This window comes from Phoxinus phoxinus (assembly GCF_949152265.1).
Source record: "Phoxinus phoxinus genome assembly, chromosome: 20".
Lineage (NCBI taxonomy): Eukaryota > Metazoa > Chordata > Actinopteri > Cypriniformes > Leuciscidae > Phoxinus > Phoxinus phoxinus.
In genome coordinates this window covers 11,230,519-11,246,613 of record NC_136895.1, presented here as the reverse complement: position 1 = coordinate 11,246,613, position 16,095 = coordinate 11,230,519, and the positions used below count along the sequence as shown (strand labels likewise).

The window sequence follows — 16,095 nt, the reverse complement described above, 5'->3', positions numbered from 1 at the left end:
AGCATTCACTTATGGAAGATTGCAAAGTTCAACTTTTTCAAAACTCACTCGCTTTCTTTTTGCTTTCACGTTTTCTCACCCGGCCGTATACAAAGGCAGGTTAAAATAAACAACCCGTGTTTTGACTCCGGTAGTCCGCCGACTCCAGCGAGCTCCAGCGGAGACAGAAGCGAGAGACCTCCAGCTCAGAGCTCTAGGAGTCAAAGGCCAGCGAACAGCATGAGAGCTGCTCCATACTGATGGAATAAGGAATGGCTCAGTGCTCACAAACACACACACACACACATTCACATTTGACAATCTACAGAAACATCAGCACACTTTAAAAGACAGACCTCAAATTGCATGAAGGATTAAATAAATCTATACAGGGTTGCGGCCACATAAAATGATACACAAACAGAGCTTGATTCTGTTATGGAAACGCATACTTTCAAATGCAAAAGCAAAAGCTTTCTCCTCTTATGCTATAACCCCTTCGCCACATTGAAAGATCCAACTCGGTTTATGTTCCACAAAGGCATTAAATCGATATGACCTCAGGTTCGCAAACCTCCTATAAATCAGATCTGTTACCTAACACCGACTGAAAGGTATACGACACACTTACAGAAGATGCCAGATACTTGTACTGAACTGTAATGCGTCTGGATTAAACACCCTTAGGCTCGATGACTTGATTTCATCCATGATTGTGTCAAAACACAATTTATAATTGTAAATACGCCACAAGGGCATCCATTAGCAAAAACTGTCTTCGTCTATGGTCAGTTTTTCCTTTCAAGTCAAGTACTGCCATCGCAAATCTTGATGAACAGCTTTAAGTCAGTTACATTGCCATGTGTATCTAGCTGATTTACCTGATAGCATCGAATAAATGTGGTTTAATGGCATTCCATATACACACACACCATTAAGCAATCTAATGATGTTTATATCTGTCACAATAATGCAAGAACGCTTATTAGACCAGGTACAAACTTTACACAAAAGACAACCATGCAGAAAAAGAGCCATAAAGCAGTGTTTGTTAATGTGCACTACAGCACCCCTTGTGGAAAGGCTGAGAATGCAATGCAGTGTCACATTTGAAGAACGCACAATATCGAGCTAGTAGTTGCACGCATATACTTGTGTAGATTATGTTTCAGGCCATGGTACATACGACAATGCACTGCACATTTATATTGCTACAAATCATTTCTATTTCAAATAAATGTAAACTTTGTTCGTCAAAGAAAAATGTTCTTGTTTCTTGAGCAGAAAATCAGCATATTAGAATGATTTCTGGAGGATCATGTGACACTAAAGACTGGAATAATGAAAAAGATAATAGTTTCTATACTGGCATGGGTGGTCTATGAAGAACCTTTAGCATCCATGGAACCTTTCAATTGAACAAACAGTTCTTTAATGGTTCTTTTAAGAGCTGATGACTGAAAGATTCTTTAGGGAGGCAAACAAAAAAACTTTTGGAACCTTTATTTTAAGGATGTGTATTCTTTAATTGTAATAATATTTCAAAATATTACTATTTTTACTATATTTTTTAGCATAAGAGACTTTCTTTCAAAAACATTTAAAAAAATCATAGTGACCCCAAACTTCTGAACAGCTTTGGTAGTGTATGTAAATGTTTATAGTTGTTCAACACAATCTTGACAGTTTCTATATACAGACATTATAAAGATTTATATGGAATTTTTTGCAAAAATATTAGAACGTCATAGAAGCCAATTTCCCTTTTTCCTTTTTTATGTACTACTAATTTTATATATACATTAATTTTCATCTAAACTTTCCATACTCATTACAAGAACTGCTGCTGTATCGCTATTTGTATTTGACAAATAATCTTTGACCAATCTTGTTCTGTGTATTTACATTTAAGTTCCAATTAACATGCCATTCATACAAGGATATGCGAAGGCATGCACATATCACAGTGTGCTCAGAGCACGTCCGTATCCAGGGCTCTCATGTCAAGAAGTGTGTGTTTTCATTATACGAGGAGCTGCGCGTGACTCAATGTAGCAGAATTCCCCCTGAAAGTACACAATGGCCTGTCAGACCAGCTCTGTGGTATAAGAAACAGAAACACAAAGCATTTATTCACTCACCTCGCTCCCTTTACCTCTCTCTCGCTCTCGCACAGCTCCGCTCCTCTTTTGTTTCCTTCTATCTTTGGCTCATAACTCTATTTCCCTCTCTCCCTCTTCCTCCGTACACATCAACAAATGAGTCATCAGGGTGGAATGTAGTTGTACGATGTTTTAGTCATTCGTTTTTCATAGGGTCAATGAAAGAACGCCATGGGTTCAAAAAGAAGCGAAAAAAACGAGAACAATAAAGTAAAGAACCAAATATCTGTCTCATTTGCATGAGGTCGACCGATTCATCGGTTTTGCCGATTAAAGGACAAGTTCGGTATTTTACACTTAAAGCCCTGTTTACAGATCGTATCTGATGAAATAGAACGGTTAAGATTAAACTTTGGACAGATGCTGCTGTCGCGAGAATTTTAGGTTTATATCGCTTTCCCCCCTCACCCCCACAATGGTTGTCTATGGCCAGAGGAAGATTCCTTCCTAAAACACATTAAACTTTCGTTTACAAAGACGTGAAACTCACCGAGTGGTCAGGGGTGTTCACTGATACGGTCCCAAAAAAAATCGCTGAAAAAGATGCATTCCAACAGGTTTTATCGTAGTTTTTGTCCAACTCCATGACTTGTATTAAATGTGCTGAGTGAGGTGCGGTATTACTCCGCCGCTTGAGTGTCTATTATTCAAGCTCTCAACGGAAGAATCACGGGTGTGACACGTTTGGCAAAATAGGTCCTAAATAAACCTAAAATTCTCGCGACAGCAGCATGTGTCCAAATTTTAATCTTAACCGTTCTATTTCATCAGATACGATCTGTAAACAGGGCTTTAAGTGTAAAATACCGAACTTGTCCTTTAATCGGCACCGATAGTTGACTGGTGGAACTATCGTTATCGGCAAAAATATATACCGATAGTTTTTCCTGGTTCATTGCGTCCATTGCTGGAGCGGCTGAGAAGCGCACGCTGTCATTCATTACACAGAGCTGAGAAGGGTCTGCTGGCATGATGCAGTACAAGAGCGGCCTCTAGAGGTGTAATAAAAACTATCGCCTCGTGTTGTTTATTTCGACACGTGATTCTGCGTGCTGCACTGAGAGCACATGCTGCGTGGAGAGCGCTGACATCAGATGCGCGTTTAAAGCACCGACAGCTCAAATGTATGTATACAGTACATTTTGTCATATCATTATAAAGTGATTAATTTGTTGACTAAATGCTGCATTAGTAGAGAAAGAACAGCACAACAGTATGTTTGTTTGCCTTCGAGGCTGAGAGGACGCTAGTAACATTAGTAGTAGGGCAGAGTGGGGGTGGTTGCAACACTTTTTACATTTCCTTCAGTTTCTCAGCATCTGTTTGTATTAGAAAGACAAAAATATATATATATTAAACCCATAAATGTCACCTACCTGCCCATACTGTTGCAACATGTGTACATATGATAATATGAAAGTAATTTGTACTTAAATGGACCCTGAAAAATGTTGCAACTATCCCCATATATGGGGACAATTGCAAAAGTACCGAGGGGCAGTTGCAACAGTCATTTAGATGTAATAAAACTCATACTTCGGCATCATTTTTCAAATACTTTTTTAGTTTGTTGTTCATTGAGTTCATTGAGTTAACTTATTAAAGTAAAAAAACAAGTACACAACCATGTAACATCTTTGTCAAAATCCCACAAACTGATTTATGTAGGGGCAACTGTAGTAACAATTTCATAACACCAGCACAGAAGCTGTATTTCATAGCATCAAGTAGCCTATTCACAATTCCCCATCTGACTCACAGTTGTGGCAAATGTAAATGGAACCACCATCAGTGCAGGCTTCATGAGCCCATGCCTTGCACTGGAAACATTGAAGCCACACCTCTCCCGGTCTGGAGTAGCTCTCCAAACAGACAATGCAAAAATCTTCTTCTTTCTCAGAGTCACTGTCCTTCTCTGTATGCTTATGCTTTTTCTTCTCAGTTTTGGTTTGTTGGCTTGTTTCCAGTGTGTTTTTTGTCAGTTTTCTCTTAACTTTTGTTGGCTTTCTCTTAACTTTAGCTTTCTCCCTCTCCAAAGCCTCCTTTTCGGGGGTGTCTGTCAAGATGGCCGATTTGCATTTTTTTTCTACCATTTGCTTTCGTTATCTTCCGTGGTCCTGCTCTGGGGTGAGGTCTAACAGTCTCAGGTGAGAACTCAGCATGCACTGGAGGAACTGCACAAGAAGCAGAACTCCCAGCATGCACTGGAGGAACTGCACAAGAAGCAGAACTCCCAGTGTGCACTGGAGGAACTGCACAAGAAGCAGAACTCCCAGTGTGCACTGGAGGAACTGCACAAGAAGCAGAACTCCCAGCGTCCACTGGAGGAACTGCACAAGAAGAAGAACTCCCATCGTGCACTGAAGGAACTGCACAAGAAGCAGAACTCCCAGCGTGCACTTGAGAACCTGAAGGAGCAGATGTCCCAGCTTGCTCTGGAAGAACTGGTGGTGGCGGCCGGTCTGTCACCAAAGATGGTGCAAAGTCACTGTCTTTGAATTTATCCCGATTATAAGGCCAAATTCCAGTGCTGCTAAAGCCATTCTGCACATTGCCTGGTGTTCCAGCCAATGGGAGGGCCAACCTAACAATTCCAGGAATGTCGTAGATGGACATCGTCAGGCCTGGGTGACTTCTCATCCAGGTATCGCAAAATGTGTTGACATGACGTTTTAGGGGGCCATAAACGGTACGATCCAGTGGCTGTAATTTGTGGGAGCAATGGGGTGGAAACGATAGCATGACAATGCCATTTTCTCTGCAGAAATCTATTCCTCTTACAGAAAGATGGGAGGAATGATTATCAAGGATCAAGAGGACTTTGGCATCCAATGAGGCCCTCGTGTGGTGGTGGAAATGTTGAAGGAACTGAAGGAAATGGTCCTCCATCATCCACCCTGATTTATTGGCGGCTCCAATGCATCCAGGTGGGCCATCGCGGATGAAATGGTCCTTGAAGTTAACCCGCGGGAATATGAACATGGGTGGAATCATGTTCCCTAATGCATTGCCTGCACATGCAACTGTTACCAGTGTTCCTCTCTCTCCGGAGGTTACTGCCCCCACCTGTCTGACGCCGCGCCCGGCAACAACATTTTCTGGTTCTTGGACAGTTGTGACCCCGGTCTCATCCATATTCCAGATGTCCTTCCCTTCAAATTTGTTTTTTTCAAGCACATTGGCAAGATTGTCGTAAAACAAGGATACATTGTGACGGTTGAAGCTTGTGTTCCGTGTGAGACTGGTAGCTTGAGGGCACCGTATAGACAGACTGGGCTGTCTTTTCATGAACCCCATAAACCAATCCCGGCCAGCCAGGGAGCACTCATTCCAGGTTTCAGGGTAGGGGCACTTGTAGTAGACAGCCAGTTGAAAGGCCAATCGACGAATCTGCGGCATGGATGGTAAATGAAAATGGAGGTAGAATGGTAATTTCTCTTATCTTATTATTTCGCAGTCTCAATATTCTTATTTAATTCTCCCTACCAGCCCTCCCTTTAAGCCTACACTCTGCTTCAATACCTTCCTCATGCCTACCTCTTTAGTGCTGAGACCATAGAAAAGATCAGCTGCTCTTTTTAGGTATTCTGCCAGGCTACCTTCCTGTTGGACTGAGAAGACCCTCCTCGGGGTCCAGTAACCTGTCCTCATCTCCTCTCCTGGACCTAGCCTCTCTCTCTTTTTAATAAAGCGGTAGAGGGTTGTGTGGCAAATTGAATACTGTTTTGCCACAGACCTCACTGTCCTGCCGTCATTGCTCACTAAACCAGCTGCTAAGGACAGAATAGGTAGAGGGACACCCCTATCTGTTGTCCTTTTCCTGTCTCGTGGCATACTGAAAAAACAGAACAGAAAATGTTGGATACACTGCAGTCTAGTTTGAGTTTTAAAAAAGCAATACAAAGAGGAGACACCTGGCTATTAAAATATGTTATTTATCAAACCACTGAATTGCCTTTTATATAAATTTTATCTAATTGTCATTATTATTGTCATGAGGGACAGTTGCAACACCATGTGGGGACAGTTGCAACAATGCGTTGCAACTGTCCCACCCCTGGCAGCCATCTTAAAACTAGTGATGCTAGCCTAACACATTAGCTTGAACACATTGTACCTAATTCTGTTAAGAGCTAAGAAACTGCACATTCAAACTATAAAACTATAAAGATCAATACTTAAACAGTTTAGACAGTATGACAAAAAATCTAGTTGTAAAAAAAGTTACTTTTTTACCTTGAATTTCAGTTCTCCTATAAGGAAGTTTAACATGTGGCTGTTAACTTCTAGAAAGAAGGAGGGGCATACTGAGCATGTGCAGTAAGAGTGTCATGACTCCAGCTCATTCCTGATTGGAGAAATCAGCAATGTTGCAACTGCCACACGTTGCAACTGTCCCCACTCTCCCCTACCTCAAGCGGTTAAACACTGACAAACATAAACGTAAGTCCGACCCGAATGTTGAATGTCAGAATTGTTACCTCTATTTGCATTAGTTCATATCCAGCTGGTCACTTTTATGCATTAAATATGCAGAGAAGTTGCATATTTAAAGCTAGAGACGTAAGCAAACTGATATGTTCATACAGCCGACAGAAACATAAACGAATCAGGAAAGCATATTCGATTTCGGTTATTATTTTTTTTCATCTTCACTTTAATACAAATTTTGTTACTTTTTTATTAATTAAGTTGGCTTGAAAAGAACAGTTAAATAGTTACATTTTGAATGTAACTGGTTTTATTTGTTATTTAGAGTATTACTTTTTGTTTCAGTTTGAATGAATGTCTTTTATTGACTTAAATATTTATTCACATTTATATATTTATTTCATTTAGCATGTTTTCATTGTTCAATACAGTTTTTTTTTTTTTATATATATAATAAAGTTCAGCACTGTTTTACTTGGAGTGTTATGTTTGTTTTTATCCAGTATCAATTTTAAAAACTATCGGTTCATTAATCGGTTATCGGCAAGTATGGCCCAACCTAGCTATCGTTATCGGTAAAATCCACTATCGGTCGACCTCTATACCCAGCATGCTGCACCCCCTCCCTTTGTGTTCAAGTGTTTCTGTTCATATTCCTGTGCTGATCTACTATTTGCACTGGTTTTAATTCCTCTGAAACAGTCGGGGTGTCTGCACACTGCTGATACGCTTTACTTAAGGATGACAAATGAACCAAAGTAGGGCTGCAACAGGCTCTTCAATAAAACACAAACACATTTAAGGGGCAGAAGCAATTTACCAAAAGCACACAAGCTTGCTTTATGAACTCAATGCAAAGCTCATCGTTGCTTATGTTAAATAACGTGTGAAACTCACCTCAGAGTCATTAATATATTCATATATACGCACCGCAGGGATGACTGTGCCCTCGGGCGTTACCTATTTGCACACTAACTAGCATAAATGTTTAATTTTAGGTATATATTTAGGTGTAACTTTAAAGGATTAGTTCCCCCAGTAATTAAAATTCTGTCTTTCTGTCACTATTTACTCGCCCTCAAGCCGTTCCGTGCAACTTTCTTTCCTCAGCGGAGGATTTGATCAATTTAAATCGTAACTGCACCATAAAAAAGCAACCAATATGTCATTGAAACTTCAAAAAGCTCAAATAATCATTAAACTGTCCATACGACTCATGCATTGTATTTCAAGTTTTCTGAAGCCATGCAATAGCTTTAAAATAGTAGGACTGTTCATGAATTCACAAAAGAGGTAGCAATGTCCAATTTGACCAGAGCTGGCGCCAGTGAGGCACTGAAGAAACGAAAGGGGTCGGTAATGTAACGAAAAATTTCCCCAGCTAGAAAAGCATATGTGGCCCATTCACGTGTTTTCCATACCGTAAACAAACCTGTCACCAAAGCTACTGAGCAAATACAGATGGCAGACCATTGATTAATATCCTACATAAAAAGGAAAATTGCTTAGGCCAACATTTTCAAAAAAATCGACTCATCAATATTAATGCAGCGGGACGTTTGTGTGTCAAATGTGCCAATAAAACAGACTGGCCTTAAAGGAATAGCTCACCCAAATTTTTTTATTTCTGTCATCATTGACATTTACTCACCCTCAAGTTCCAAACCTGTATGAATTTCTATCTTCTACTGATCATAAAAGAAGATATTTTGAAGAATATGGGTAACCAAACAGTTGACGGGCCCCATTGACTTCCATATTATTCCATATTAAAACTAAAATAACGACATTATTGAAATGTGAATTTTCTTCCGTGTGGGCCTCTGACGTGAGTTCAGGAAAGCGCCACGACGCATGTGCGAGAACTGAGAAGAAGATGCTCACGATCATTTGATGGGAAAGGTCATTTTGCGGCATTGGTAAGGCACTTTTACGTTTTCTCGTTGGTTTCTCACGATTCGGACATCCAGGAAATGCACACTTTAGAACCATTTTAAACACTACATCGAGACCTCTCTGCGTTATCTTCTCATTTCTCGCGCATGCATCGTGGCGCTCTCGTGAACTCACGTCAGAAACGGAAGAAAATTAAAAGTTGAATAAAGTAATTATTTTTGTGTTTTTTGCGCACAAAAGTATTCTCGTCGCTTGATAAACTTAACACCGTGTCCTAACTACACGCGATAAAAGGTATGTTTTCCATGTTAATCAGAGTTTTTGTCCTAACCAGCCGCGACGGTTAGGTTTCCATTTTAGAAATTGTGTAGTGAATGTGACATACATAATTCACCTTTGTCATTAAGTGTAGTTCTGTACACTGTGTTTCTGCATAAATGTTCAGGGATCGCGGTCCCTTTAAAGGTTCGGTATGCGTGATGACGTATGACGCTGGTCAGCGCCATTGCTCAGTTGTTTTGTTTACTTTCTAAATAAACGACACACTTACTTGTGTGCTCAAAGTGAGAAGTTGTCTCTTGCAAATTACTGCAATTTCCACAATGATTTCTTTTTTTCTGCGACGTCGAGCTGGAGCAACAAACACAAAGTGTGGCAATGATAATCTCAGGTGTTTATATGTGCTCAGGGAACTACACTAACCTTTTCCACTGGTGGCACTTGCGCTACTAACTTTTTCAGTTACTGGCGCAAAACATGATTTGGTCGCACAAATTATTTCTAGTAAGCCGCTCTGGATAATAATGAACAATAATGGAACTGTATTGCATACAGATGTGCTTTTTATTTTACTTTCCATCTTTTAAACCACATGCCGCCTTGTTTTCTTTAACATTGGTTGGGATAGATTTACTGCAATAGAAAATACAGTACACAATAATGTGCAAAATGAATTTCTTTTAGATTTCAACATGCTATGGTTGGCACAGATGGGCAGACTCCTGAACTCTTAAAATAAAATAAAATAAATATAATCCATAAAATAATATAATAAAAGATTTTCAGTATTGACTATTCGGTATTAGAGATACAAAAAAAAAAAACAATGCATGTCCACTTCACAATTAAGTGAAATATAATAAGCCACAAATAAGGCTATATTATAAGCTACATTGAACTTAATTATCAATTCAGATTCCTCACTTGCTCTGTTTGCTTGACGCCGAAATGCAGTGCGGAGTGCTGCTGCGTCACGGGATATGTACCTGTCTATACAATCATGACCAGAGACGGATTAATATTACGTCTGCTGTTTAAAACAAATAAAGAACCAATAGAGAATAGTTATGCGCGAACAGCGGGAAACGTGTGACATAAACGCGGTCATCAACCCGATTACTTTATAAGTCGCGGGGCTGAAGCCAACTTTGTGTTGAATGCTCAGAGCACGTTATAAAACGTGTTCTTAAAATACACATTTCTGTTTTAATAAATGCTCATAGTAAATCATAGCATATTGCCTAAAACATAAGGTAGGTACAAAAATAATCAGTGATACATTTGCGACCCATTAAAAATTAGGGTCGCAATGGCATTTCAAAAGGTCGCATATGCGACCATTTTGGTCGCAGTGTTGTTCCCTGGTGCTTTATTTAATGTTAAAAGTGTGTAATGTGACTTTGAATATCATTTAGTGCTCCCAGCTTTGTAGCTGTAAAAGCAACAATGGATAATTCACCTCAGATCTTGAAATGAAACAAATGGAAACCAAAGCGTTCAAACTGTGAACAAACAAGTGCATTATTTGACAAAGATTGTTTTAGTAACTCAGTAGTCTATGTATTTGAATAATGTTTAAATGGTGCAATATTTGTGAATTTGATTATGTAGCCTACTTATCCATTTTCTTGCGATTGCCGTCAAGATTACTCTCTGGTGCCGTGCACTTGCCGCGAGAGCCCGCCCACAGGCTGTTCTGATTGGTTGTGGGTTTTGATTGCATCTCGCAGTCGTGTCGCATCTAGTGTGGACAGACAAATTATTTGTCGCTGGAATCTTATCGCATCGCGTCTGGTTAGGACACGGTGTAAGGTTGAGTCACTGTAGTCACTTGGACTATTTTAATGATGTCTAACTTTTCTGGGCCGGCAGAAGCAATTACCCAGCAGCCTATAAAGGAGTGAGCCAGCTCTCAGATTTCATCAAAAATATCTTAAATTGTGTTTCGAAGATGAACGAAAGTCTTATAGGGTTGGAACAATATTTTCATTTTTGGGTGAACTAACCCTTTAATGCTAGAAAGCTTATGTTACATGTGATTTTTTTTTTTTCTAAACAGTCTTTTCCATTTCATCATTAAAATCCATTTTCACATTCATCTTGACTGAGGGGGCAGGATAGTCAGGGTGTTGCTCCGGCCCCGTTTTTGACTCTGATTTTACAATAAATTGATTGATTCTGTTCAGAAAATCGCTGTGAATGCTATGAATCAGACGAATCACTAATTCAATCCAGTCACAGAGTTTAAAAGCTCACTGCATGGGAAGATTTGTCAGTGACTAATCAAATACATTTCTAATATCCGTCCCTCTCACAAAGTCATCACATGACTTTTGAACACTTGGGACATCAACCTTATTTTTCAACATGGAAGTAAGTAATTTCCTGTGAATGTGCGAGACTTCCGATTCATATTGCCACTATAGGTAAACAACTAAAAATTAAGTAAATGGTAAAGCTATAGTATTTACACTAAAAACCAGTGTGTTTATGATTAGTATAAAGAATTAAAATAATATGAAAACAACCAGTTTGCCAAACACAAACATTAAACAGCATAATGGACAATTTTGTACAGCTAAAATAACTGGAAGCAGCTGACACTGGAGGCCTACACATTCATGTAAAAAATAATGTGGATAATGTATGAGTAGCATTGGCTACTACTGTATATACTCAATGCTTTTATGGTGCTTTTGCATCCTTATCCATTAGAGTCTTCAAAACGTATCCTTCCCCAGAAGAAAGTCAAGTATTCCTTTGCTATTCCTTGCCATTTGAAAACACAAATGTAATGGAGGTTTGAGCCAACTAAACAATAATTGGATTGTCTTTTTCAGTATGCCGTATTTTTTACACCATATTTTGAGCAATACTTGCTTGAAAAAAAAAATGTCATTGACAACAGAATTAATTTAACTGACAAGGCCATAATACACATTCAAGAACTTGTCAGTTCAGCCTGTTTTCAAATACTTCTTTCATTATCAAAAAAAAAAAATTCTACTTGCACTAAGCCTCAATTTCTTTTCTCTCCCAGACGTCCTTGTCTTTCTAAAGTCACATGATGCACAAACTAACCACATTTAAGGGGGAAAAGGCATTTACCAAACCACATATGCTTGCTGTAGATACTTCGGAAAACCTCCAAAATGTTATTTGTTAAATAACATGATATTCATTATTATTAATAAGTTATGAATACATATACCTAAATGTTGTGATTTGTAACTTTCATATCAATAAAAATGTATCAAATTGCATGAACAATAATCATAAGAACAACAAAAATGAACAGATGTTATTTTATAAATAACAATACTCATTATTATTATGAATTATTATTATTATTAATATATACAGAAATTCTCACGTGTAACTTTCATATCAATAAAAAATTTAAATGCATAATGCACAAAATTGTTACATATATATATATGAGAGAGAGAGAGAGAGAGAGAGAGAGAGAGAGAGAGAGAGAGAGAGAGAGAGAGAGAGAGTCTCGACAACAACAAAATTATGCTAAATAACAAATTGCAAAATACAACAGGCTTATAATGCGCACTTCTTATACTGTGTTTATTCTTAGAGTGATTTTCTACAGGAAAACTAACGCTTCATCTTTTGTGTGATGTACAATAAACTTAATTGAACTCATCAGTATATTTTGGTCATCATTCAGACAGGGTCTACAGCAGGCTTGTATTAATAGTGGAGCAGATGGCATAGGCCTATACGTTATAAACGTAATTAAAATAAACATACCTGTTCTATCTCTATTCAGCATATATTCTCTAGCTCTGTGGGCATTATTGTCCGACTCGAAAACCTTTACTGTGAGTTTCTGTTTTGATATTATCATCTTTCTGTGAGATGAGATTGTCCTGGCTCTGAGTGCGAGCTGGTTAGGCTCCGCCCCCTGTGCTTGGAACCGCATCTCAATAACTTTTAAAGGAGACACTAAAACAGTGCGTTTTTCTCAGGCCCCAAAAAATGACAATTTAAACATGTTGTAAAACATTATCTGTGGGGTATTTTGAGCTAAAACTTCACATACACACTTATCATCAGAGACTTATTTTACACCTTGTGAAAAGGGGCATAATAGGTGCCCTTTAAAGATTTGAAAATAACACCAAATATTAGCAGAACTGTGTCTCAAACAAAACTTTAGTTAAAACATCAAAATTAAGTAAAAAAAAAAAAAACATTTTATATTACTTGAATACATTGGTCTATAGCAATAAAAGTAATTTATATGGGTCAGATCAGAAATAACTCAAGGTAACAACTGTGAATATTCACTTTTGGCACCGTAAATAAACACATCACACCCCCTTAATGTGATTTAGCGATATGTATTTGCATTAGTCTAAGTAGTAGGCTACTTCCCATTTCTATAAGTATTTATAGAAAATTAGGATGTGACATGCAGTGCACAAAACTATTATGCAAAACACCAATATGGAAATGAACCCAGAAAACAAATACACAATCTGGAATGCAAGTTGTGCAAAAAGGGTATAACAAAAGATGAGAAGTAATGTCTTGCTGCACATTCAGATAAAGCATCAAAATTAAATAATAATCCAATATTGTTTAAAATATACCCATTATTAATTAATTATAATGAAAATAGTGAATTCATTATTGTTTGTAATGGTATTCATTGTTAATAATAATAATAATAATAACATATGGTCAATAAAATATATGTATTAATTAACTATTATAATATTATATATATAAATTGAAATAGAAATAGAAAATAAAGTATGATAAATAAACGATTAACATAATTAACGTGTATTACAATTCTAACAACTTCAAAAGTGAACCTTACCTGCGGTAAAGATGAGGAGCAGAAAGTGGTCCATTACACACAACAAATATAAAACTAACTACTCATATGAACTCTTGCTACTGTCTGGTTTATAAAGCAGAGTCAGGGCGGGATCATTGCTGGAGAGGGAAAGTCATGGAAATAACCATCCATTTTCAATTAAACTTGCATCACAGACAGAGCTAAACGAGGCAGGAAAACAGCGCTAAACAATAACAGTATATTACATATTATTCTGTGTTATTCACACAGGCACATCACATATATCTTACCAATCTTTTTCAGGATATCTCCAAAACACGCATGCAAAGTTATGGAGGGATATTGTGTATTGAGACTGAAAGCTCAATAAGACTGAAAGCCCTTTGTCAATATGTTTGATGCTGAAACTCATGAATGATGTAGAGGAATTTAAAACAAATTAAACCGTTTTTATTTTCTAAAAGTATGAATGAATTTTAAGGTACTGATTAGCTTCCCTAACCTTACCTGTATCCCACCTCAAAATCAGCAAAAGTGTTTTGTGTAAAACATTAACACAATAAGGAAATTGTACATGTACATCACGTGTAGACATGTAATAAAATTGGGACCATATTTATACTAAAAATATATATGAACAGCCACATTTCCAATCAAACTAACATTACTGACCGGCACAAATTTGACTTTAAGAAGTAGGAAGACTTCCTATGAAAAGCTTCCTTTGTCCTTATCGCTAGATGTATAATATTTACTTTACCGAAACATTATGTTATGCATGAACATGCGACAAATATTACTATATACTGTAGTTATGTTTCGTTTCACCATAGCTGAGCCTTGAGCCTTGAATCAAATCATATATTAAAGGAAGGTCGTCAACAGCATTTATTAAGTTACATTAACCTTGCACTTGTTTTAAAGGTACAATATGTAAGAATTTTGTATCAAAATATCCAAAAAAAACACTTGCACAGTGTCATATATTTTTTTAAATTGTGTATTTACATTATCCTAAATGTTTCCAAGAATTTGTAAATTCAGAGAAATTCACAATTTTAAATAGTGCCCGTAACTCATTTACGGGTCAGTTACGTACCTCTTCAGGTTGGGATTTGCACAGCAGATGGTTTGAGAGAAGTAAACAAGCAGAGATGAGTGAGATGAAGCAAAATGTTTTACAAAGTCCTCCATATTAATGGAATATGCTCTCCTTGACTCAACACTGAGTATGCCCAGGTGACTTAATCTATCATCTGCCATTGTTGTCCTGAGGTGGGTTTTTATTTATTTAAGGGCAGAGAAACTTGTTTCGCAGGATGCAGTGCTAACTGCAATCACAACCGAAATTTTACTAAGCCTAAAAAGTTCATGGAAAACCTCTTTGTAAGGTTCCAAAAACCACACAAACTCAAGTAGAGAAGCTGGTCTCTCTCCACTTTTCTCCCTTCTTAAAAGAAGGCGTCTCGTTTGATGAAGCTCATGCTTAAGGTCTTCTAAATCTGACTCGAATGTTTTCCCCAAAGGGTTCCTCTTTTAAGAATGATGGGCTTTTGGGGTCAAGAGACTGCACTCCTTCCATTATCTCACAGTTCTTTTCGGAAAAACGCCTATCTATTTCTGCTGTAAGACATTGTTGTGGAAATTATCAATATTAAAACCTGGATGAAGGAGACAAAGTCGATTCTCAAAAGATTAAACAAAGTATTTTATTTCATGCATTTATTTCAACAATGTCTTGCACAACAATGTCATGCATGAAATAAGACGTTCCCACACAGACAGCGTCTGACATGAGAAGGCCCATGGCATTTTCACACTGACAGCGTCTGACATGAGAAGGCCCATGGCATTTTCACACACAGCGTCTGACATGAGAAGGCCCAAGGCATTCTCACACAGACAGCGTCTGACATGCCACGCCTGCTAAAAAAATCCCCGCTCTTCAACTGCTCTTTTTCACACATCTTGCCTATCTTTAGTTCGATCAAAGCTGCGCACATATTTTTCACACTTGGAGTACAAAAAGTATTTTGCTACTTAGTTTTTTCTATAACCCAGAACATATTGTTCCTGCAAGCTCGTTCTAACTTATGCATCTCTAAAAAGCTTAGTTTTATATCTTTAATAATGTGCTTTTGATTATATTCCTTTAAATGCTTACGAGTAAAAATTAATCTTCATTGTTAATAAAAGTTGTACACATATAAAAGTAAAAGAACACCTCTAAATGTAAAATTTCCATTACAAACCACCCCATGTTCATTCAAAGAACATACACACAATGGCCCTCATTTATCAATCTTGCGTCGAAACGGGCGTATATGTTGGCGTAAGATTATGCTTACACTCCTCTCACCACCTGATTTATGAAGCTGTGTGTACCTTTGAAATTCAGGTGTACGCAATACCTGCCTCTTGATAAATGCCGCGGCTGAAAACGATCGTCATTAGATTAACACTCCCCTATATATTCACGTCTCCGCCTCCCCCACTCCCTCATTTTACGCCATGGACACACGG

The 16,095-nt window shown here is 37.9% G+C and overlaps 1 protein-coding gene across 6 annotated transcripts in view; it reads right to left on the bottom strand.

Moving 5' to 3' along the window:
- Positions 1-15,085, bottom strand: part of LOC306987796 (adhesion G-protein coupled receptor G7-like) — an 83,414-nt gene extending 68,329 nt beyond the window's left edge. For 3 of the 6 annotated variants that reach the window (XR_013795247.1, XM_079592367.1, XM_079592366.1), the window contains exon 1: positions 13,591-13,676. Coding sequence is in view for 3 of the 6 variants with exons in the window: in XM_079592367.1 (XP_079448493.1) it covers positions 13,591-13,624 (34 nt within the window). In the remaining 3 variants the exon portion in view is untranslated. Of the gene's footprint in view, positions 1-2,120; positions 2,140-12,512; positions 12,612-13,590; positions 13,677-14,671 lie in introns of those variants that run through there. The other 3 variants (XM_079592369.1, XM_079592368.1, XM_079592370.1) reach the window with 3 other exon arrangements.
- Between the last annotated feature and the right edge of the window lie 1,010 nt (positions 15,086-16,095).